Source organism: Anoplophora glabripennis, unplaced genomic scaffold, assembly GCF_000390285.2.
Source record: "Anoplophora glabripennis isolate ALB-LARVAE unplaced genomic scaffold, Agla_2.0 scaffold282, whole genome shotgun sequence".
In the NCBI taxonomy this organism is placed as follows: Eukaryota; Metazoa; Arthropoda; class Insecta; order Coleoptera; family Cerambycidae; genus Anoplophora; species Anoplophora glabripennis.
Window position 1 is genome coordinate 322,454 of NW_019417443.1, and position 26,352 is coordinate 348,805.

General features: G+C 33.4%; 1 protein-coding gene across 3 annotated transcripts; it reads right to left on the bottom strand.

Moving 5' to 3' along the window:
• Positions 1-1,771: 1,771 nt before the first annotated feature.
• On the bottom strand, positions 1,772-12,542 carry LOC108907125. 3 transcript variants are annotated; one of them, XM_018710656.1, is made up of 11 exons: positions 12,164-12,542; positions 6,130-6,257; positions 4,998-5,203; positions 4,759-4,940; positions 4,472-4,707; positions 4,245-4,421; positions 3,793-4,102; positions 3,504-3,742; positions 2,720-3,452; positions 2,255-2,409; positions 1,772-2,155 (listed from the first exon to the last, which is right to left on the bottom strand). In XM_018710656.1, exons 1-11 carry the CDS (start codon positions 12,363-12,365, stop codon positions 1,772-1,774), a joined length of 2,952 nt encoding a protein of 983 aa, XP_018566172.1. In that variant the 5' UTR covers positions 12,366-12,542. The 3 variants fall into 3 exon arrangements, with proteins under 3 accessions (XP_018566172.1, XP_018566173.1, XP_018566174.1); XM_018710657.1 differs by lacking the exon at positions 12,164-12,542 and adding an exon at positions 7,168-7,276; XM_018710658.1 differs by lacking the exon at positions 12,164-12,542 and adding an exon at positions 6,437-6,524.
• Positions 12,543-26,352: the final 13,810 nt, after the last annotated feature.

Sequence of the window (26,352 nt, forward strand, 5' to 3'; positions counted from 1 at the left end):
GATATTGATATAATTTCTTTCATTATACATTTGCAGCTCCAGAAAATTCATTTTCTTCAAAATTTTTTCGAATGAATATATCTCCATTGAATGTTCTTTGTCCAAAAAACGCGAAAAAAGTTCGCTCATTTTTTCCTTATTCTCCTGGACTATTTTGTATTGAAGACTTGTTGCTTTCACGATCAAAGCACTTTACCATTCGTAACATTGTGTAACTTTCATTATGTCCAACAAGAAAAAAAAATGTCCCAAAGCAAAAAATACTATTCCAGTATTAGCAAGTTCAATTAATTTGTCAGCAAATGTGGGACAAAAAAAAGTTGAATTAAATAAGCCCTTTTTTGAATTTCCCTCAAAATTCTGCGATATTCATTGAAGTGGGGGTAAAAAAATAAACGAGTAAAACATTTTGTGTATCAATTTCTAAACACATGTTTAGGAAAATTTTGTTTGCTCGGCAAATCCATACTCAATTCTACAGATTCGTAGTTTAATCCAACAAAAAATACATGTTTTTTGAACCGTACAGTCGTTGAAGGAAAATGCGTGATGAAATTTTCAAAGAGCTACAGAACATCTGAAAAATATCGTGTCGCGTTTATATTTTCTACCTCACCCAACAGCGATGCGTGCAACAACCTTTACGTACACAACAAAAACAAAGAGGAATATCGAAAACTCACTTTCTCCGGGTGGCACGGATCCGGCCAAGGCGCTACCATCACACAGTATAGTCCGCGACGACACTATTTTATCCCATAGTTTTCTCTTCTCCGACCAGACTTGCTGGAAATAAGAAAGGGGTTGAATTGTATCGGACGCGGGGCTTTCGGTGTCGACACACCTCGACGTTACTGTTGGGGATGCTGAGAGGGATGCTCGTGTGTTGTGCGACGCCGCGAGTCGCCATTGATTCCGGGAAGCGGGCAGGGCCGGCTCCGGGAGGTTCTCGATTGGGGCGAGGCGTGAGTTTGAGTTTCGAGGACTCAGACTGAGATCCAAAAGTTTTAATAAATCTGCGGCCTAAAGTTACTGAATTTCAAGACAACGGGCGTTAATGTTCTTGTAAAATATCACAATTTTTTTAATTGTCTCTGAAGTTGTTTGATGTGGATTGACGAGAATTTTTGTATCTAATTAAAAGCAATAATTCAGCATATTTCTACATAAATCTGCCATCTAGTGGTGGAGATTCGCAGAAACCAAAAAACAAAGAATATATGTCAAGGATGTGACACATTTTCAAAAATTCCTGGCATTTGTCTGACTTGTTGACATTCATTAATGGTTCGTTGTCTTAAATCCGCTTTAAATTTATTTTTGGTGTTTCATAAACAGCGAACTTGAGATCGCCCTATAAAGAGAAATCAAGCGGACTTAAGTCAGGAGATCGAGCAGGCGAAGGCATTTGTATTTAACCAGTTACTGGCCACTCTAAAATGAGTTGGTGCTCTGCAATATTTTCCAGGAGATTATTCATCTGATTTTGAAAGGATTCTCTGTAAGTATCGCTATTAAGTTCCAATGGAAGAAAAACGGAACTAATCAAAAAATCACCTATCTGAAATATTAAAAAATATACTGTTTTCCAAAACATATCTCCAAAATGTTGCATTTCCGGATCAGAGCTTATATACCCTCTTAGGTGGTTTTTATTAAAACCATTTTTTATTTTGACAGTTACAGAGTTACAGAAGAATCCCTCTTAGATGGAACACCCTGTATACTTTTGGAAATATGGAATAAAACAAGATTTCACTAAAAATACTTTTTAATACTTAAGCGACTCACTCTTATGTAGCAGCGATTTTATCTTAAAACTATCATGCAAGAGGAAAATACTGCTGTCTTCTCTTATCCTAGCAGCTCTACAGGTGCCTAACAAGCTACTTGTGCTGCGATTCTTGATTTTTAACTTCTCCAACTTGTGATCCCTCACCCTGATACCGGCGCTCTCTTCTTTGGGCGTGTACCTCTGCACCGTCTCGTTCTTCGAACTAAAACCAGCCTGAGCTCTCAGATTTGGTTGAGGAAGGGTGCTGGACCACTTCTTGGCGTGGGCTTTCCTGGATTTAGCCGTCTGGATGTTACGGATCATGTCGCAAAGTTCCTTACGGTCTTCTTGAGGTAGGTTGGTGGCTACTTCTTGAAACACCTGAAATTTGGTTGAATAAGCAACTCTCACAATAAAATGCAGACTTTCTAGGCAATAGTCAGCGTGCTCACCAGATCTGAGTCTCTGAACATGACTTACATTTAGTCTTTGCATTGATTTTAAGGCTTCTAATATGTCCCCCTCTCCTCTGTGTTCTCCTCTTCGGTGTCTACTGCTGAAAATTAAAGTAAGAGGGCTGGATCTCTTCAGTCGATCGTGTGGTGGAGTTATATCGTCCTCATTGTGGACAGTCCCTATAAAATAAATTTTTCATAATATTAAAACTTACTAATCTGATACATTTGAAATATCCTTTGAGATCATTACAAGTTCTTCAGAATGAACCACATACTATTAATCCACCTGATGCAAGCAACCAATGTTACAATTATTTTAGTTTTTCGTTCATAGGTTTGAGTGTTTAGTGACGACACGTTGTGTTTGTGTGTCTTCATGGTTACATTTCTGCGCGATATTACGAAAAACTGATGTATACAAATCAAGAAAGACGAGATTTAACAATAATGTGGTTGCTCTACACAGTAATGAAAATCTAAAACTTACTTTCTCTCAAAATGGTGCTAAAATAACTCCTGCTGGGCAAAGTCAATTCCTTTCGAGCTTCCTGCTTTTCGACAGGGCCCCCCAAAGTTTTACTCCCACTCTCCACTTCCTTCTTTTGGTTTGAAGGCAGCGACAAGATATGCCTGAAAACCTGTCCCCTGCCGGGCAAAAATACCACTCTCAACGTCTTGTCCTCGACCATCTTCAGCATAACCTTAGCCCAATTCGAATTTTTATCTACGCAGTCGGTAAGACCCTGCGCCGGGGTGGTCTTTCCAGAGTTTACTTGCTCGGCAAATTTACCCAAGGCTGTTAATTCCTCTTTGCTTGCCCGCCTTTTGATAGAGTCGATGTGCCAAGATATGGCGTGGGAGGTGGCGAAGATGTTGTTGAGATAGGGCCTCAGTATGGGAGCTAGGTACCTCTTGTTTTGGTCCATAGCCCTGTACAGCCATTTCAGTATGATCTTGACCAGGACTAAGTCGTCTTCGAAGTTTAAATTTTGTAACTCAGGATCCTTCCGCATTATGTCTACCAGTTTGGAAGTGCAGGTGTTGTAGTTGCTTTTTATCTTCAGTTTATTCTTTACTATGTTTGGGTGGGTCTGTGTGGATAAGTATTGGTCTCTGGCTTGGTCCATAATAGTTACTAGGATGAATATCACGTCTTCTAGCGGGTGTTCTTGTTCACCCTGAACGTAGTTGGTTTCGTCTTCCATCAGAGTATAATCTACCTAAAGAGAGAGGTAAATGAAGATCATACCATTTGGTGTTGTGATAATTACCTGTACGACATGCTGTTTCACGATAAGCATCTTTTGCAGTAACAAACCAATATATTCCAGTTGTCTCAGAGTGTACTGCGTGTGGGCTATTTCCAGTCTATTTTTCGATCCAGCGAAGCAAAACCTTCTACCTCTAGTACCTGGCGGAGGCAACAGTCCATCCACTACATCCTTCCATTTGTACAAAAGCGCCAGCTCACTTTCATGAGCCATAATAGATTTGTTGAAATCTTCGTTCCCTGTAAACTATCCTATAGTAATTTCTATTGATTCAAGGTCATCGGTTTACCTTTGGTCGACATTAGAGACTCATCGAAACACCTCAGCATGGCCCCTTTGATGTAACCTGCCTCGATACGGAAGTCTTCTTCGGATAAATGACCAGGATTCACTAATAGATTCGATTTCTTAAAGAAGTAGTTGGGTTGTCTTTCTTCCAGGAGTCTTGCAATTATTTTGTCCAGAAGTTTCAACACATGCGTTGATAAGTACATGGGCGACCAGTTGATCATGTCAGATATTGGACTCTTCGAATTCTCTTCCAGCTCTTCGAACAGTACCGTCGTCAGGATGTAGTTATTCAGGATTTTGTAAGAGACCTAAACAGATTTCAGTTGATGGAGTATTATTTACCTGGACACAACAAATTACCTGTTGGCTGAACAATTTCTGGGTTGGGTTCCGAGAGAACCAACTCAACAATTGTTCAGCCACGGAATCATGTAAACTATACTAAATTACCTGTTGTTTGCCTACATTCCTGGACCTGTCAATGTCTTGCAGCACACTACTGAGAGTGTCTAGAATAGTTCTTACTGTACTGTTAGGTCCGTAGTGGTTGAGGAGCACGTACTCTGCTGCTGGGACTCGAATCTGCCACGCGGAAGACTGGACCCCATAGCCAACTAGGTACATTCCCTAGAATCATAAAGTTTCTTTATACTGACATGTTATTGTTTGAAGCTTACTGTCAAAGATGCTTGGTGATACAGTAGACAGTCAGAGTGACCTAGGGATATCCTCGATGGAAAGTCAGTCGAGGATGGCCACGCGTCGACTCCTATGGCTACTAGGATTCGAACGTCTAGGGATATATTTGACAGAGCTGGCGATAAGAATTCTACCCTCAGTCTTATTCCACCAGGTTCGTCGACTATTGCTAGTCTGAAGTCTCTTGGATCAGGGAATCTTGGGACATTACCTCCTGAAATAATACTAAATTTTTGAATTCCTACCTGATAGAACTACATTTTACCTGGTCCATAGTACACGTGTTGCTGTGGAGGCGTTCTGAGGATGTTGTGCAAGGTGACGCTGTCCACCACCTTCCCGGGTATGCCGCAAAGCACAGATTCGTCGACGTAGAGAGGCGAATTAGGCACATCCTTTGAAGCCGCCAAAGCCAGGAGTTCTACTAGTCTCGCTTGTACTTTGTCCCTGGGGTTTAAGAAACTTTAAGCGGACGTTCAAAAAGGCTAGGTTATCGAATCTTACCTTCGTAGGTATCCGCTGGAGTTCGTGTAGTCCCCCCACACCTTGAAGGAGGAGGTGTGGAGCCTGATCCTTGCGTACGCCGCAGGATAATCAGAGTCGGTTTCGATAATGGAGTATTTCGGTCTGGTGTCTGCTTCGTAGATGTTTGGTGTTGATAGGCAGTCGAGTCTTACTATGTATTCCAATTTGTTCGACATGGACTGCAACTGAAGAAAAAGCTTACATTCTTTTCGAAGCAGCTATTTAGAATGCACTGACAAAGACACAAAATATAGTTTTTCGAAAATGTTGACACAAAAAGATTTTTTTCGAAAATTACAAAATCAAGTTTATTCCATATGTAATGTAATATGAACTACAATGTCCACTGCGTATGTGTTTTGCTGTCAGGAATTTTAATGATAACTATTTAGCCTTTATCTAATACAGGGTGTAGGAAGCAGTGGCGTAACCGGGGGGGAGGGGGGTTGGGGGCTTTAGCAACTTTTATAACTAATAAACTAATATTTTCATTTTAAAACCGTTTTAAAAAATATAAAATTATTCCCATTTAACTAAAATTTAAAATAATGCGCCTATTTATCTCGCTGATACCATGTGAATAAACTTAGTCCAAGCATTCTGTGATGGCCTAATGTTAAATTTGCATAAATTATTATTTGGAAAAATATATGACCATATAGGAAATTAAATTTTAAATCGAGTTCAAATTCGATCCAAAATAACGAACATGGCCATAAAAATCGAACCGATCGAAAAATTTTAAATGAGAGAGTTGTAGATCTATCGACTGATTTTTTGTAAGTATCGATTGCTTTGTTACGTTTCAAGATATATCGAAAAAACCGTTAAAAATCTTCTCTTTTCTCTTCTTCTATTACTTGTTTACATTTATGTTCCTGTGTACTTGCTATTTACTGCAAGAATCTCTTTCTTTTGTTCTAAAAAAACATCGACTTAAGCTAATAAAATCGTACTAGTAAAATAATTTTCATTAAGCTTGACATATGATATTTTAACACTAATAAGAAAAAATAGCAAATTATCTTGGCAAAATTTATTTACCGGTCGAATTTCTCTCAGTGTAACAAAACCTAGTCTCGTTGAAATAAATTAAAACTACTATATTTACACTGCTATGTTGATTGTTGTCGCATATCAAGTATTTGGAGGCAAATCTGGAATCCAACATCCCCGCTCCACATATTAACCTTTGCACCAGCCTCTCAGTCACCGACTTTGCCAGAAGCCATTGCTTTTCTGAAAAAAAAAAAATCTACCTGTATTACATTCATCAGAAGTCGCCCCCGTACAGTACATTAAAATTTTCTTATTTCGACCCCCGTATGGTCCAGATTTTGGTCCAATTGATTTATGTTTAAATTGCGTAGTATTCGACATGTGTTAATTTGTTCCTCCACTTCTAACTATGAGTGTACCTGCGTAAGGCGGCTTCTGTTGAAATGACAACGGATATAATTTTCAGGGGAACAATTCGATCTGGGCAGCTTATAATGCCAATTCCGAACCGCATCAAAACAAATATATCACTGGTCTCGTTAATCCGGTGTCATCAAGCGTGCGTTGACATAAAATAGGTCTAGCATGAGTAAGCACTCGTCGATTGTTTAATTCAAAACATAAATATTTCCAGATTAATCCCATTTGCCCGCATCTGCGTGTTGCTAAGTCGTCTACGTCTACGTTGTTACATGTGGAGATTCATTTTCCTTTATTAAATAGGCAACAGGGTGACGTTTTTTTTAAATGGGAAGAAGTTCATAGATGTCGTGATAAGTACAGTGTAAACAATTTGTTCTCGAATCATCCTGTAAAAGCTTTATTGCACTGACACTCCAATTAAACTAAAAGGGAATGAATTACCCACAAATAAAACACTTTGAGAAAAAAAAATCAGTAGTGAAACTTCTAGCTAAATATAATTCTGAAGCTTTAAAGTGTATGAACTGTACGTTAAATTTAAACAGACGTATTGCTGTAATAATTTAATATTTCAACTGTGACAAATATTTTATTTCAGATAAACAATTAAATTAAGTACAACAGGAAAATAACTTTTTTAATTGTAGGTTACTTTTATTTTGAATAGAACTTAAAATAGAACACAGATAAGAATTTGCGTTGCTGTAGGAGTAAATTTTTTATTTACCTTAGAATACTTTCTGACAAATAAAAAAATGGGTAGGCAGACCAACATATTCAACTTCAAAAAGTAAGTGTATTATACAGTCTTTATAAATGTTTACAAGTCACATGACTGCCGAACATAGGCAACCCAACGATGCACGATTGTTACTGGTAACGGAAATTCTCTAAATCCCTCTTTTGTGGCCGCCCATTTGCGTCACGAACAAAGGCGACGTGTACCGATGCCATACATCGTTAACATAATTTTAAACCTGTGTCATAAATCATTGAGCTGATATGGTATATACTTCGTGATTCAACTACACACAGCTTTGCTTTGCGTGTGTATGTTTGACAGTTATGAAATACATTGCTAATGAGTTGTGTCTTTCGCTAAAATATAATTATTATGTATTGCTTTGTCGCGTCATCTGATTTTGGTAAAAAAAAGTAATTACGATGTATTAGCTAGCTTACTGGAACTCATTAATTTGGCACTTGGTACATAATTTTATATTTATCATTGTTGTGGTTATAAAATATATTTTTAATTTGTGTAACCTTTACATTCTACGTATACATTGTTATTATATAAAATAAACACTATTAACCATCAAACATCTCACAATTTATGTAAACTATACATTTCTATTTATAATATATGGATGGAAAGAAAACGTTGCTTTTTTCCCAAATATACCAACAATTACTGTTAATTCTATAATTTACATACATTTTAGAATTGCATATATTGTACTACCTACCTATTTTTTATTTAAGTCAAATGACTAAGCATTTTAAAGTAAGTAAAAAATTTACTCTTATAGCGACACAAGCACTTGTCTCTAGCGTTCTTTTTAAAATAAAACTAACCTAAATTAGAAACTTAATTTCCTACTAGAGCAACACAGTTACACTTAATTTAATTATTGGTCTGAAATAAAATATTTGCCATAGTTGAAATTTCATAGGAGGCAAGTTTTGAAACGCATTAGCAACGTAACAATCGTGATATTATGAAAATTGTAAAAAAATTAAAGTGTTTGAAATAAATTGTACATTGGTTGAACTGACAAGAATTTTATAGAATTTCGTTACTCCTTTCTTCCAGTTTTGTTTAATACTTTATAGATTTATCAAAACTAGGTGTAAGAATAACAATGACAACGTTGTCATCGCTGCTTTGGTCAAATTAGTAAAATAATAAATGTTTCTCTAAGAATTTTTTTAAATAATATTTTGTTGTCGACCTTTCTCGTTGTTTTTTTTAAACAAAGCTTGCCTGGAACACTGCCTGGTCGGTGATTTCTGTCCCAAGCTTGTTTTTCTGACGTGCAATCGGGTCGTGATATCCAACATGGAATCTCGTGATCTACAAAAATCGTTTAGTTACACCAGACCAAATAATTACCAAGGCGCCTAAAATTGGTTTGCGTGCTAGTAGATAGTTTTATATGGGTTCTTTATCAGCGCGATGTTCGTAAATGTACTACATGTATTGCAAATACACATGAAATGTTGCCTTAACAACACGGTTTAAAAAGAAAATGATATGAAAGTAATAAACGCGAGAAGTTTGAAATTTACGGTGAAAATATTGAACTTAATGTTTTTTGGCACGATTGTCTCATTCAAAAGTATAATATCATTTTTGAATCGTTGAACGATCATTTTTCTACTTGTTTCAAAATTCAGTTGCTTTATTAAAATTCGGTCAATTCTGGAAAGAACAGAATTAAATTTAATTACTATTTTATTTAACTGGGCTAATGAAAAATAATCACATTTTGAATTAATAATTTCTTTCCCCAAAAATATCATACAAAAGGTTGATTTTATAAATTTATTTTATCAAAGAAGAATTTTAAATTGTTTAACAGATACACCGGACAATTGAAATTCCAAAATGGTTTAAATCCAATGTTTTCCAAATACAGTGGAAAAATATGTAACCAAATACAAAAAAGAAACAAAATAATCGACTAATATATTTGTTCAAATGGGTATAGCTGGTCCTGGAACTGTACAGCTCAAATACTGATTTACTAAAGATTACCTAAATATAAGATGGTGCATAATATAGACGCAAAATAGCAATAATTGATGAAGAAAAAGGCAAAATAATCAAGTTTTTGGATAATTTTTTTAAATATTTTAATTGCGCCGAGGGAATTCTAATTTTGATAAAAAAAACTTTAGAGTATAATAAAGCAACACACCAAATTTCATTAAAATCGGCTCGATAGTTTTCGCAAAATAATTGTTTGAAAAAAATTAATTTTTTTTTTTCGAATTTTCAAAATGTTGCACAGCCTCAAATAAAGCATCTAGATACTTGAAAATTGTTTCACATAGAAAATACTGCTTAACCTTTCAAATGAAAAATTGAAATCGGTTAAGTAAATTTTTAAAGTTAAGACTCGTTTTTTATTTTTAAACAATTAGATTACATTTATCAATTTGCAATTTACTTTTTTTCAAAAATTATAATTTTAAAGTACTATTTTTTCTTAATTTTATCTGTATTTAACAAAAAAATTAATTTCCAAATATATTTTTTTTTAATTTGTTTAAACAAAAATTATTTAAATAATTGTAATAATTATAACTAAATATATTCATAGTGTTGAAATGTATATACGTAAACAAATTTTGAAAAAATGCAATAGCATAGGGTAAAATGTACAGTATATTTAATGCATAAATAGTAAACTTTATAACAAAATATGTGCAAATTAGACAGTTGGCATTACGATATTCGAATTCCTTGGCTCGCGAGACATCGGATAAAAAAAAAGATCGAAATTGGTCCATTAGAAGGCGAGATAATGCAATTTGTTTCGTACCTTGGCATTTTGAACCTCCGAATTCAGTCTCGGAGTGAAAGCCCCCTCCCCCACTTTTCGTGTTTTGTGTCACTTTTCGTGTTTTGTGTCACTTTTCGCGCGTGCGAGCGACAGCTTTTCCGCTAATTTATCTATGTTGCCGATAACTTATGGATATGAAAATTTTTTTCAGCTTAGATCTCGGAAAAACGAAGCCACTGGATCAAAGATTATTGCTAAATTGTTTATAAATTAACGGTAAATGCCGATAAACTTTGACGGCTTATATCTCGAGAACCAATAAACGGAATTTAACTTTTTTTTTAAGAAGCGTCTTTCCGAGTACTTTAAAATTATAATTTTCAATTTCAAAAATTTTCAAGTATCTAGATGCTTTGTTAGAGGCTGCGCAACACTGAAAATTCGAAAATTTTTTTCAAAATTTTTTTCAAAAAATTATTTTGCGAAAACTATAGAGCCGATTTTAATGAAATTTGGTGTGTTGTTTTATTCTCTAAAGTTCTTTTTTACTAAAATTATAATGCCATCGGAGCAATTAAAATATTTTTAAAAAATTATCCAAAAAACTTGATTATTTTCCCTTTTTTTCATGAATTATTGCTATTTTGCAACATCGGTACTAAATTTAAACATTTTTAACTTGAATAAATTGTGCAAAATTCAATTCTAAAACTTTTTTCCTCTTCAATATTCTTCCAAAATGCATAGGTTCCAAGATATAAGTAAAAAACTCGGATAAAAGGTATTTTTTAAAATTTTTTAAACCCAAGAAGTGGGATATTTCGACAGATCTCCACAGTATATTTTTAAGACACTGTTAACACATGCATTAATCACAGACATCGAGTATTTTTACTTTGCTGGACAAAACAATGTTTATACATTGGAAAACATGGGCACCTAGCCCATGTTTTCCGCGAAAACTTGAAAGAAATCCTTTTATTTCAACATTTCTAATAGTTTACAAGGATTTTCTTGTTCTACCATTGTCTTACTAAAAGTGCGATTCCTTAACCTACAAAACGCCTGTCTAAAAACAATTATTATCTGTCAATAAAATGGATTGTGAGAAGTATGGGACCCTTTTTTGAATCGGCAATAAAGAACACACGCGACTTATTTTAACTTAAAACTTTCATTGATAGCAAAATATATTCTAAAACAATTTATTTTATGTTTTACTTCAACCTTAAGGTGGTGACATACGTAAATTGGGATTCCATATCACTTTTATTTAATTTTTTATGGATATTTATTTTTTTTAAGTTCTGTGGGCTATGAATTTTTCTAAAGACAAATTTATTTGGTTCCTTTTCAAAGACCTATAAAGAGTGACCGCAAAAATCGCCCGTTTTTTCACAAATCACAGAGACCAAAGAAAATAGATAAAAATATGTTTTTGGTCTCAAATTACTCGTCGTAAAAAATTAAGATGAGTATAGCTTTTAGTTTTTTGAAAGTTTTCAAAAATCACCTCTATTTAGGGGTTGAAAAGACGCCCAAAATGAAGAATTGAATATTACCAATAAATATAAAAACTATTAGCATGTGAATTTTTCTATCGAATGATTCTTGATACTCATGAGATGAGATTTATTCTCATGACTGAAATAAACATGTTGAATTAGAAAATTCGCCCTTAAGCCCGCTCAGGGGGTGGAATCGCCAAAAATAGAGAATATCAGAAATAATTGTTAAAATTCCAAAAAAATATATTAAAATAATTCACATGCTAATAGTCTTTATATCAACTGGTAATATTCAAATTCTTAATTTTTAGCATATTTTCAACCCCTAAGTAGGGGTGATTCTAAAATTTTCAAAATACTAAAAGCTATGCTCTTTTCAGTTTTTTACAAGTAATTTGCGACCAAAAACATATTTTTATGTATTATTTTTAATTCTCTGCGAATTGTGAAAAAACGGGCGAAAATCACAGGTTTTTTGCAGTCTTTCTTTAAATGTAAGCTTTAATGAGAAATCTACATAAGAAAAGCATATCAAACTTAAACAAATATGCATATAAAAATCGTTAATATAAAAATTAAACATAATGGCATAAATTTTCTATTTTTTTCCAACGCTCAATTTGTTCGGAACTTTTAAACCTCTGTTCGCAACTAACCCAAGCAAATTCCTGACGTTCTACCAGCGCCTCTGCCGCACCCTTACCTGACTCCACAGCCACGGTGCCCTCCAACCTCTTGCCGAAGATATAGTTCAAATTCTGCAGCTGCTCGGGGCAGAACCTCAGCTTCGCGTTGGGCACCACCAACTCCTCCAATCTCCTGAACCTGCCGTCCTTGCCGCCCCTGGCATCCCCGCCTCCCCTCCGCCTCCGCCCGAACATGATCTCCAGTTTCCCCGACACCATCAGCAGAAGAGCTCCCTCCGAAGCACGACACTACGCGCAATCGGACGCGCTTTAGCAACAACGCAGAAAAAAAATTAAATTGGCGAATTATTGCCTCAATGACGGGTAATTAAAAAATAAACCGTCTCGGCCGCGAGCCGTCGGCGGGCAGTTGCCCATGCCGACCAATTGAAATCGAACCCAATGGCATCAGTCGATCGAGGTTCGTGTTTTCCGGTAATCCGTCGCTGGAGTGTCGTTATTGTTGCCCCCCACTTTACTTCCCATGTAACTTCATTATGGGCCGGAAGGCCCTTTGTCGATCTGCATCGTGATTTGAATGCGGCCGATGATGATGATGATTAGTCGTCGCAGGTTCTGGTTTTGTGGAAATTGCACGCGTTACGCCACGCCGACTCTATAGGGTGGCCCAGAAACATTGGCGACGTTTCCCGTTATAAGTAATGTTACTGGAAGCCTTGATTTTAATTGTTAGTAGTCAATAGTGACACATATTTACCGAATTCTAAAGAAAATACGTTTTTTTTAGTAGTCGACGTTTCGTCACATTATACAGGGTGCAACTTTATGTGAAAGTCAGGTTTTAGATGTAATAGTAAGTGTTCTTCTGAATACGAAACTGAATTTCCTTTTTTATAATCAAATAGATGGTCGAATTATAATTAGTTCTTTAAACTGCAATTTAATTCTTGTGTTAGCCGGAATTAGAGTGGTAAGTTGTGTCAGTGCACTATCGACGTTGTCAATTGTACCTGTAAAACTGTTAAGAGAGAGAAAATGGAAAATAATTTAGCAAAACGGATTACTTTGGTATGGCTCAGCTACGTGTTATTTTAAAGTCACCACATTTTTTTATATCAATGTAGACGAAACACCGAAATTAAAAAAAAAACATTCAATTGTTTTTAAAAACAAAATTTTTTACACAGTTTATTAAATATTAACTAATATTGTTAGGTAGATACCAATAAAGTTGATATGATTACACCTACTTTTTGTCAGGTGAAAACGATGCTGTTGCAAGAGGACGATATCAGATGGATTATCCCAACCTATAAGTACCGAATAAGGAAATGCAAGTAGATTAACGGAGTTTTGAACGCCACTAGGTACGCTAATATTGGACGGAACAAACTCAGAAAGTGGCAAACTTAGAACCAGAAATTTTATACGACTTGGAAAAGGATCTTGGTACCAGTACCAGTAGATTAGCCACAATATTTCAAGTATGTCATATGCCGTAAAAATCAGGTGAGTAAACAAATATTTTGTCTATGATTGTTTATGTATCAAGGGAAAAAAGGGAGATTTTTTTATGTATTTTGACATATGCCTAACTAGTACTAGTATAGGTTTTGTTAGGTCATATTAGTTTGAGTTAATTTTTTTTTTTTCGAAATAACGTAATGTGAAATTGAAATAACAAATGTTTTCTGAGTGCCTTGCTATCTACAATTCGGGTGAATGTCCACTACTATAAAAACAGTTAATTTTTTAACACAGAGCGAATAATAACAGAACTTCTCAATATGCAGGTACATATAACAAATATGGCGACCAAAACCAAATGACTATTAATACTTTGCCTGGTTTCTTCAATAAAATTTAATTGATACATATATGTACTGCCAAGATAAATTACCTCACAATCTAGAATAAAAAATAGTGTATATTTCGTTGTTTATTCCATATTTAGTTGTATAATATTCAGTGTCAACATTTTCTCTAAACTTTATGCTTAACCCGTATTTTGTTATATGCCCCAATAAAAAATTAAATGTATGTCATCTTATAGTATACGCCCAGATTGCAGAATCAGTTATTAACAAATGAAAAACTGAAACGTGTAATAATTCCTTTGGATCCTAGTTTACACAAGTTGTCAATCAAAAACTGAACGCTTCGCCGCACCCTTGACTTTTTTACATAAAACGAAATTTGCACTGTTTTTATATTTCACAGAGTAGTTCGATAAGGATTATTACACGAATGAAAACTGCTATGGATTATAAACATTTAATCGATATGTTTTAGAAAAATTGAGTTTTAGATCAATAGAGTGTAATCTGCCAGATCCAGTTCTTATGCTAAAAAATCTCACAACTAACTGTCGCAATTTATTTTTTATTTATTTCAAACGAATTCAGAATATGTTTTCTAATAAAATCTTATAAAATGAACTGAAGCATTGTCTGCATTGTAGTTATCTTCTGCAGACCTAGATTCTTGATAGCGAATAAAATTGTTTGACTTAATTTGAAAAGATTTTTTAGAACGAATTATTTGAATTTGTTTAAATTAACCTCACCTACTCAGTAACAAAACACTACACATCTTTTTTTATGCAAACTCCCCAACCCCATGTTGACGAGACGGAACCTAATCTAAAGAAACAACTCTTGTTACTTATTTTCTTCATACTATCCGACCGACGTCCCTGTCATTCTTCTACTCGATTGTTGATCGCACTAAATGACGTCACGAATAAGCGCGGCAGCAAACACCTTTTGAAAACATTTATTTTCCGTGCCAAACTAATAATTAATTATTAATTAACAACTAAGAGATTAATATTTTTACTACATAATATGCAAGTTTATAGATTATTTCTAGATACTTAAAAAATATATGGAAGTTGCCCATTATACAGCAGCTATATTTGTTTAAAAATATGTCGTTCCTATTTTAATTTTTTTTCTCTCGTTGTACACTGTATTATTTCTTTTCTGTGGTTTTACCCCTATTTCCGCACACGCATGACCTAATAATTTGTAAACGGACCGGAAGCTGCTCCACGCCAGTAATAGTCGACGATAACCCATTCATCATGGTAAAGAGCAGACCAATTATGGTGCATTTGCTGTTTATTAATGTCACATGTTATTTCAATTACTTGTGTTACATTATCTGTGACGTGCGTTGAAAAATCTCTGTACAAAAATCCACGCCACTATAAAATCTAGAAAGGTCAACACTCATTTCCAGAGTTGAACCGGGTAAAGTTATTTTTGAAAATCCTCGCAATTACAAGCAGGGTGAACCAGAAATAAGTGCCAAAATTTGAACTATTAAAATAACAAATTTTGTCTAATTAATTTTTTTGTTCGAGAAGTTATTTTTCTAAATTAACTTATACAACAAATGTGAAAATGTTTATTATTATATACACCCTGTATTAATTTTTCAAGGAATCAAAGCTAGATGGATTATGGAATAATGCAATTGAGAAACTGGATATTAGATGCAATTCATATTTTGTTCATTAACTGGATTTTTAATTATGCAAAACGCTTTGATTACTCTGTATTTCTTATGTATATGAGGGTCAATCATTTTAACCTTTGAGTTTCACTTTGTTTTATCCTTTTGTGTTTCTCATCCCCTTATGACTTAGGAACAGACCTAATAATATACTAGAATTAATAATGATGAGATATAACATGTTATAAAGTATGTCATATCTTAATCTTTTGATGAAGTGGAGTGATGAATTAGAAATCGTCCTCTGTCTTTGATTACATTAAGAAATGATCTTAGCTGATTTGCGGGTGTAAGTCAATGCCAGACAGCTCATTAGCCCGCAGAGTAGTTGTTTCTTACATTATTATTAGTTAAAAACATTAACGTCATTTCTATACAGGGTGATTCACGACTTATTTAAACAAATTTGGGAATAGATGCCTCATGAATAATGATGAATGATATCTCGTGATTTTAAACAGAAAATAAAATCATTTCTCGTTACGCATTGTTTCTACTCAGTTAATGAGTTCTTAAAATTTTCTGATATGCATACATTATGGTAATGGTCTTATCGCTCCTTCTTAGACTAAGATGTTTATATAATCTCATTTCTCTCGTTTTGTGTTCTATTGCTTGTAATATTCATTGTGATATGTTTTTTAATCATTTATTTTTTTTGTGTATATCTACGAGTATACATGTTTTGTTTTTGTATATGACTTGCCATAAAGATTGTGTATGCAATTTAACATGGTCAATAAACACTAAACACTAACACTGATGGATAATGGATTCATAATCGTAGAAAAAATGTTTGTAAAATTCCGAGAAAAAAATTATTGAAGGTGTACAGGGTGATTCACTATATTTTGACCACCCCTTTAACTTTTTTGTTTTAAGAGTTATAAAAAAATGTGAAATATAAAAGTTACACGATTTTTTATGAAATTTTCGAAAATGATAGTAGAAAAAGTAGTCCAAAATGCATATAGGTATTCTAACTATATCTCACTAATTAGGCCGTGAGAGGCCTAATTATTTATGGACAATGTCATATGGTAGGCCGTGACAGTGACAGGTGGTAATGTCATAATAACATTGTTATTGATTGACAGTTTGTATTATTATTTAATTAAAATGGGTTACACAGAAGTAGAAAATTGAAATATTATTAGGAATTAAAATAGAGTATGGAAAATAACTTACTATATGTATCGCCCCAGATGATTCAGAATACTGAAATCCGATTTTAGTANCACACATCTTTTTTTATGCAAACTCCCCAACCCCATGTTGACGAGACGGAACCTAATCTAAAGAAACAACTCTTGTTACTTATTTTCTTCATACTATCCGACCGACGTCCCTGTCATTCTTCTACTCGATTGTTGATCGCACTAAATGACGTCACGAATAAGCGCGGCAGCAAACACCTTTTGAAAACATTTATTTTCCGTGCCAAACTAATAATTAATTATTAATTAACAACTAAGAGATTAATATTTTTACTACATAATATGCAAGTTTATAGATTATTTCTAGATGTGTATTTAAAAAGATATATGGAAGTTGCCCGTCGTTCCTATTTTATTTTTTTTTTCTTTCGTTGTACACTGTATTATTTCTTTTCTGTGGTTTTACCCCTATTTCCGCACACGCATGACCTAATAATTTGCAAACGGGCCGGAAGCTGCTCCACGCCAGTAATGGTCGACGATAACCCATTCATCATGGTAAAGAGCAGACCAATTATGGTGCATTTGCTGTTTATTAATGTCACATGTTATTTCAATTACTTGTGTTACATTATCTGTGACGTGCGTTGAAAAATCTCTGTACAAAAATCCACGCAACTATAAAATCTAGAAAGGTCAACACTCATTTCCAGAGTTGAACCGCCTAAAGTTATTTTTGAAAATCTTTGCGAATACAGGCAAGGTGAACTAGAAATAAGTGCCAAAATTTGAACTATTAAAATAACAAATTTTGTATAATTAATTTTTTTGTTCGAGAAGTTATTTTTCTAAATTAACTTACAACAAATGTCAAAATGTTTATTATTACACCCTGTAATTTTTCAAGGAATCAATGCTAGATGGATCATGAAATAATGCAATTGAGAAATTGGAGATTAGATGCAATTCATTTTGTTCATTAACTGGGTTTTTAATTATGCAAAACGTTTTGATTACTCTACATTTTTTATGTATATGAGGGTCAATCGTTTTAACCTTTGAGTTTTACTTTGTTTTATCCTTTTGTGTTTCTCACCCCTTTTATGACTTACGAACAGACCTAATAATATACTAGAATTAATACTGATGAGATATAACATATTATAAAGTATGTCGTATCTTAATTTTTTCACCTATGGCACTCGTAGTCCAGGCGGTATCTGTTTTAAAAAGGTATACTTGGGTAAAACGCATATGATCGGAGATTTTTGCTTTAACGGCTGCTAAATAACATCAGAAATGATAATTTTTCTATGCAATAAAAAAAACGTGGGCTTAATTGTTATTGCAAAAAAATATAAAAAATAGCAAAAAAATTAATTTTTTTTCTTGGATTTCTCGTTGACAACTTTGCAACTATTCATTTTAGACAAAAATGGAAACGGAAAAAAAGTTCTGTAATTAAATTTTGAACAAGATAGAGTTAGTTGCAATTCGAAAAAATAATTATTGTTATTGCAAAAATCGGAAATAATACCTAGGATTTTCATACTTTTCCCAATTAAACTTCTTAGTGCATAGAATCATCACACTAACTGGTTTCACTGGTTTCATCCAATTCGGTTTCGATTTTTTTTTTAATTAAAAAGTTTTCAAAATCAAATTTCTAAAAATCAAAAGCCTTTGAATACTTGAAAATTTCACCACAAATAGAAGAGCTCTCAAGCTTTAAAATGGTTTTTGAAAAATTCAAATCGGACGATTATGTGAGCCGTGGTGATTGTTTAAATATTCTCACAATTTTCACGCTTATAAACAATTGCTATAATTTAATGTTTTTTAATTTTTTTTTATTTTCAAATATGATTTGAAAGTACTTGGAAAGACGAATATTTAAAAAAAAACCTGATGATCCGCCCATTATTTTCGGAGTTATAGCCCGTTAAAGTTAACCCTTATTTACAGCAAAACTATAAGGGTATAAGGGCTGTTTTTTGAACTAATAGGTTTGTCATTCCGAGTACTTTCCAGATATAAATTTTCAAAATTTGCAATCGCGGGCGTCCCATTTAAAATGTCACTCAAAGATATTCAAGACCGCGTGAAATCAATGAGGTATCAGTGGTGGGGGGAGCAAACANAATTTTGACGATTTTTTTTAAATCGATGTCTCGCAATTTAAAAAATTAAATTATCATATTTTCAACTACCTTTTATTATTAATTATTGGACTTTTGACATGCCGCTAAACAGTTACTTTATTTACTATGTTAATACTAATAATACTATGTTAATTCACGTCCAAAATTTTTGCATGTTGCACCAGGTAATACTAGTAAGTTTGTTTAAATATTATAAAATCGTTTAAACAATAATTATTTAAATAAACAACTAAAAATTGGTAGGTATTAATTTTTAGTTGTACGATAAATTTCTAAAAATCTTTAAAAAATTATTACTCACATAAATTGTATATAATTATAATTTTAATTTTTTCGTTTACTTTTAAAATATTTATCTAAAAGCGTGAAAATTGCGAAAATGTTTAAACAATCGCCACGGCTCACCTAATCGTCCGATTTGAATTTTTCAAAAAGCATTTTAAAGCTTGAGAGCTCTTCTTTTTGTGGTGCAAATTTCAAGTATTCAAATGCTTTAGATTTTTACAAATTTGATTTTTAATTAAAGAAAAAATTAAACAATATAAATACTATCGAACCGAATTGAATGAAATTTGGTGTGATAATTTTATTCACTACGAAGTTTAATTGGGAAAAGTATGAAGATCCTAGGTATTATTCACGTGTCTGAAAAAAATTGACAAATAAACTAGCATTTTTTGCAATTTTTCCGACCCTGTCATAGAACAGTTGTTTCCTGCAATGTCAGCAGTTAGGAATGAAAAAATGTTGTTCGACTTCATCTGATAACATTTTCCAGGGAAACTTTTTTTATTTTCTTTGAAACAGCCAGATTTTTTATTTTCAACTTAAATTTTATTGCCAATAGAGTTTTCAGTGACGTGTCCGCTACTGAAGTAGACTTCTAGTCGAATTCTGCACAAGAATCAGGAAAAATCTTTGCAGAAGAACGTCTGAAATTCTGGCCCCGTCCAGTCTGTCTTATTTGCGAACAATCTGCAACTTTTACGTCTACTGGAACTTGAATTCTATAACAATTAAACTGTTATTCCAAGAAATATGTATTAAATAAAATTCCCAGTCCGTATTAAGTCATCATCATTAACTAAATCGTGCAAAAACACATCAGGACAGATCATAAAAATTCTTATTTACAATTAGCAATTACAGCCATCCCAAGGTCACAGCGGTCACACGATTTTTCGCCAATTTCGTTTGTTTTGTTTTCTCTTCAAGCCGCAGCTTGATGCCAAACACCAATAAATTAATGGCACTGTGCCTGCCGAACACGTTAACTAGACTGGTGGCAAAGTCCATCCCGTACAGATACAGGTTGCGTGTGTTGGGCAAACGCCTATTTTTACGTCAATCAAACGAAAACCCATCCGGATAACGTAATCGAGACAGGAACCCGGCGCGATCGGGCGTATCAATTGGTTTTATTTATGGTCCAATTCCAAATCATTATCATTATTTGGTAATAACATCAATCATGCTCAATTTGTTGTGTACAAATGTCAGACGAGTGTTTTCTTGGTTGCAGACACCGCACCGACTCGTACGAATTTTAAAACGCGTTTTTAATGATACGCCATTTGTGTTTACTTTATTCGTGATTTTAATTAGTAGATTAATTGGCGATTAAGGAATATGGGACAGAGTGGTGTGGGGGAAAATATTTAGCACATGTGTGATTTTTTAAAACGCCGGGTGTCGGTAATTACACTGAAAATTGAAATTGGAACATTTAAAGTATAGATATAGATATAGTAGGATCATATTCGATGCAAAGTAGAGCAAAAAGTTGTAGGTCTGTTATCAAAGGAAAATCGTGTCAACATTTTTAGGAAGCGTAAGATGAACCATTTCAAATTTAAAATGAAATTCAATGTTAAATCTGAAATACCGTTGCATACGCACTGTGTTCTGGTAGTAGTTGTAGTCGCACAGGTACATCGAGTGTACGAAGTGGTCGATTATACGTCAAATATTAACCTGGCGAGCTTGATCGTAAAATAGAGAGCGCCACCAAAAAACAAGTAAACAACAGTGGCGCGTACAGAGGTAAAATGTAGTACATATGTGGAAATTAAAAAACAAATTGGATTTATAATAAATTACGTTTAAAATAAATAGTTTATGAGAATAAAGNTTTATGGACAATGTCATATGGTAGGCCGTGACAGTGACAGGTGGTAATGTCATAATAACATTGTTATTGATTGACAGTTTGTATTATTATTTAATTAAAATGGGTTACACAGAAGTAGAAAATTGAAATATTATTAGGAATTAAAATAGAGTATGGAAAATAACTTACTATATGTATCGCCCCAGATGATTCAGAATACTGAAATCCGATTTTAGTAGGTATTAACGTTCTTGTGATAGTGTTTACATTAGTTTTTCAAGTGTCAAAAATGGCTTATGTTCTATTATTATTACGTATTATTATTTATGGTGAAGCTAGATAACATTTGTGTTAGTTCGTAGAAACAGGGTAAGACGGGCCCAAATGTGTTTGTTATTAAGTAATAATGACAACAGCGGTAAAAGCAAAAGCGGTTGAATTTGCTGATAAAAAAATAGGTGTTATAAAATTTTATTTCTTTCTTTCCTTGAGAAATTCTTTAAATTTTTTGTCCATTCATTTTTTATTACACTTTGCCGCCGTGCCGGTCGCCGACTGCATACTGCAGTGACCCAGTTTCCAGTGCCGTTTTAAGTCATTTTCGAATTGCCCTTTTCGATTGTTTTTTTACAAAATTGTGTTTGTGTGTTTTTGGATAACCTCTGAATCACCCTGTATATCTCCTCGTTTAATGAATCTTAGTCTTCAAAATTGAACACATTTCTATAAACACATATTTTTTTCGAAAACTGTCAAACGTTGAATTTTTAATTTGGTTTGCAGTGTCAAAAAACATTTTAATTAACTAAAACGAAAAGAACTCTTCTGTTTTAGAACAAATGGTATAATCCAATCCTAGTTGTGGGGTGGGGGGAGGGGCGTGCGGAGACTCGGGCCTCACGAGATCGGGGGGCCTTGGCAAGATCTGGCAAAATCAATTATCAATTTTAAATTTTTTTTATGTTTTGAAATTTTATCTCGACAAGCCTCAAGCAGTTTCCTGCAATGTCAGTTTAGGAATGGAAAAATGGTGTTCGACTTCATCTGATAAGACTTTCCAGAGAAATTGATTTAATTTCTTTGAAACAGCGAGATTTTTTATTTTGAACTTAAATTTTATTGCCAATAGAGTCTTCAGTGACGTGTCTGCTACTAATGTAGACTTCTAATCGAATTCCGCACAAGAATCAGTAAACATCTGTGGAGAAGAGCGTCTGAAATTCTGGCCCCGTCCAGTCTGTCTTATTTGCGAACAATCTGCAACTTTTACGTCTACTGGAACTTGAATTCTATAACAATTAAACTGTTATTCCAAGAAATATGTATTAAATAAAATTCCCAGTCCGTATTAAGTCATCATCATTAACTAAATCGTGCAAAAACACATCAGGACAGATCATAAAAATTCTTATTTACAATTAGCAATTACAGCCATCCCAAGGTCACAGCGGTCACACGATTTTTCGCCAATTTCGTTTGTTTTGTTTTCTCTTCAAGCCGCAGCTTGATGCCAAACACCAATAAATTAATGGCACTGTGCCTGCTGAACACGTTAACTAGACTGGTGGCAAAGTCCATCCCGTACAGATACAGGTTGCGTGTGTTGGGCAAACGCCTATTTTTACGTCAATCAAACGAAAACCCATCCGGATAACGTAATCGAGACAGGAACCCGGTGCGATTGGGCGTATCAATTGGTTTTATTTATGGTCCAATTCCAAATCATTATCATTATTTGGTAATAACATCAATCATGCTCAATTTGTTGTGTACAAATGTCAGACGAGTGTTTTCTTGGTTGCAGACACCGCACCGACTCGTACGAATTTTAAAACGCGTTTTTAATGATACGCCATTTGTGTTTACTTTATTAGTGATTTTAATTAGTAGATTAATTGGCGATTAAGGAATATGGGACAGAGTGGTGTGGGGGAAAATATTTAGCACATGTGTGATTTTTTAAAACGCCGGGTGTCGGTAATTACACTGAAAATTGAAATTGGAACATTTAAAGTATAGATATAGATATAGTAGGATCATATTCGATGCAAAGTAGAGCAAAAAGTTGTAGGTCTGTTATCAAAGGAAAATCGTGTCAACATTTTTAGGAAGCGTAAGATGAACCATTTCAAATTTAAAATGAAATTCAATGTTAAATCTGAAATACCGTTGCATACGCACTGTGTTCTGGTAGTAGTTGTAGTCGCACAGGTACATCGAGTGTACGAAGTGGTCGATTATACGTCAAATATTAACCTGGCGAGCTTGATCGTAAAATAGAGAGCGCCACCAAAAAACAAGTAAACAACAGTGGCGCGTACAGAGGTAAAATGTAGTACATATGTGGAAATTAAAAAACAAATTGGATTTATAATAAATTACGTTTAAAATAAATAGTTTATGAGAATAAAGAAATTTTTGTAGGAACAAGGGTGCCAGACGTGAACTGATCCCTTCGTCCCTTCATAATGTATAAAGAAATTATTCAATTTCTAAAACCTTTAAAAGCGTATGGCACTGGATCCCCTGACAGGCAATGATTTATTACTTTACATCGAATATGATCCTACTATAGTTATTTTTTATTCCAAGTTAAGAAGAGTCGCATTGGCATTCAAGAATAGAGTTTTTTTTGCAAATACCAGCGCGTAGAAAAAACTGTTTGAGAGTGCAAAAGCTACTTCGCAACTATCTAAAAATATTTTTTCTAAAAAAACTTAAAATTAGCGAAAGACAATAAAAATGTTGACAATTGCAGTAAATTAATTTTGACGGTTATAGTTAAAATTTGTAAGTAATAGAAACTAAACAAAGTATTGTCGTTGTCTCGAGCAGATTTCGAAAATTTACTCATGTTTCCAATTTAACTCAAAAAATTCTCCAGAAGCCATTCAGGCATTGCAATTTTCATCAAAAGTGGGTAGCCATAAAAAAAACTATTACAGAAGGCGGCAAATAAAATTTAGTAACAACTATCAATTAAATTACGTTAAATTTAGTCTTACTTTGTTTTGTTGTAAGGAAACTGTTTTGACAATTTTTCATAAACATGTTTAAAAAATTTAAGAGCTTTTCGATCAGGGCTGTACTTTAACGCTAGGAGTCTATACAGTCAAGTAGTCTCTCAGACAAAGATCTGGAAGGATACATACTCTTAGAGTTTCCAAATCTAGGTACTCTCCCTTAGAAGTCGTAACAAGAGGCAATTGTTATTAATGAAGGTGATTCACGGTACTCTAAAACAATTTCTAACAGCAAGGCACATACTCGGAGAAGATATTTGTCACTTCAGATATATTCATCAAATTTTATTGATTCTTTGCTTGGGCCCACAGTTTACTAAAAATTGTGAATTTGTTCATTTCTTTGAAGCTATTTATTTATCTAGTTAAGAATAAGAAAAAGAAAAAAATTATAATTTATTTGAATTTTATAGTTTCAACTGATTTATTACTTTACTTTATCAAATTGTACATCATTTAAACAAATTATGTGCATAAACAAATTACTTTTATATATTTTCCACAATTTTGCCAAACACTGTCTAGTGACCTAGTTAATAAAAATACGCACTTCTCCAAATGTGTATGTATGAGCTTAAAATTAGCACCAGCAAATTATTTCTGTACACTAAACAGATATGACAGTTTTGTATTTACATTCAAATAACCCCATTACAATTTTTTAACCCGTAAAGTAGCGAGGTCGAAGGAATAAATGTTCTAATTCTACTTTTCGTTTCTAGCATCTATTTACAAATGATAAATTACGATTAAATAAACATTGTAAATAACTCTTTATGAGCTGACAATATACAGAAACATTAATTATGACCCAGATAAAACCGTAGCAAAATAATATAATTGTTGTAACAAATAAGTTGATGTCATGTCTAATTACTCGTAATAGCTGAGAAGGGGTGTCACACTTGCTTAGCACGGTTAGTTAATGACTAAATTTAAAAAATGTGTCATATGTGTAACGAGAAATGGTTTCAAATTGCATAAATATACTTTATTTATTTTATTTCTAGATTCGAAATTGACTTTGCTGCATAACTGGTTGTCTATAAGTGAGGTTGAGCGGGGTCGCGTCGGCCTTTGATTAGTTATAATGAGCCTTTATTGCAAAACACAGGGCATAATTTTATAGTTTGTGAGTAACAAATCAGCTGAGTGATATACAGGGTGTCCCGGACGAATTAATCTAGGAATAATAACGCCGGTAGTTCGTACAATGATTGTCTTTCATAAATATAGGGTGTAACTTTAAGTGAGGGTCAGTTTTGTAGGGGTAATAGTACGCGTTCCTCTGAATACTATTCTAATTTTTTTTTTAATCAAATAAATAGTCGAATTGTAATTAGTTTTCAATACTAGTGCACAACGGCACTGTAATATTCATGTATTACAAATATATGAATTGTAGGCAACCTACAGTGCATGTAACGGGAGATATTGCTGGTCAAAGGTGACGAAGTGAAGACACAGAGCGTTCAATGTTTGAATTTTATTTTGAAATTTCTCAGTAATTTTGAAAACTGTCGGATTATGAACAAAAAAATTGGCACTATTATGTTTTTTGGCATGACAAATAAGAATTTTTTACCAATTTTGGCGTTGTTTGTATGTGGTGTCAATTATGCCCTATTCTTTTGATAAATAGCGGAACATTATTTGTCTTTAAGATTACTGTATTTTATGTAAAAAATCGTTATTAAACAATTTAAAAAAAAGCAAAAAGTAAAATTTTTTGTTTTTTTTTACTTTTTTGACTAATTTTTTTTTAGTAGAATTAGGCAAATGAAATTGTTGTACAAAAAAACTAGATGATGCGTTTTCCATAAGTTTTTTGACTAATATTGACCGAGTTAACCCGTCAAACTTAAATATTTTTTAGATTTTCGTCGTTTTTAACATAATAATGATTATAATTCTTATTATTTTTACAACAAATTGGTTCTTTACTTAATAAAAACTTATTTCAAAAGTTTTATTTGTTAATAATAAATAAAGATCTTCACAACTTAGTCAAAAAAGTAAAAAAAATAAAACGATCTTGTTTTTTGCTTTTTTAAAATTGTTTATTACCGATTTTTAGCATAAAATTTTCCTTTTAAATTTTTTAAATAAGCCATTTCTATAGTAAATTCAATTCTCTACAAAATTTTTCCCATGAACTATACCAAAATTTTGCTTCGTTTTTGTGCTATATTTAAAAAACTGCAAATAGTCCAGGCGGTACTTGTTTTGGGTTGGGTAAAACGCATATGATCGGAGATTTTTGCTTTAACGTCT

Bases quoted from the DNA above. Each gene is read 5' to 3' on its own strand.
- LOC108907125 (XM_018710656.1), bottom strand. From the start codon at position 12,365: ATGGTGTCGGGGAAACTGGAGATCATGTTCGGGCGGAGGCGGAGGGGA. The intron at 4,708-4,758 runs GTAAAATGTAGT...GTATTATTTCAG, and splicing joins ACACGTGTACTATGGACCAG to GAGGTAATGTCCCAAGATTC. The intron at 4,422-4,471 runs GTAAGCTTCAAA...TTATGATTCTAG, and splicing joins ATCACCAAGCATCTTTGACA to GGAATGTACCTAGTTGGCTA.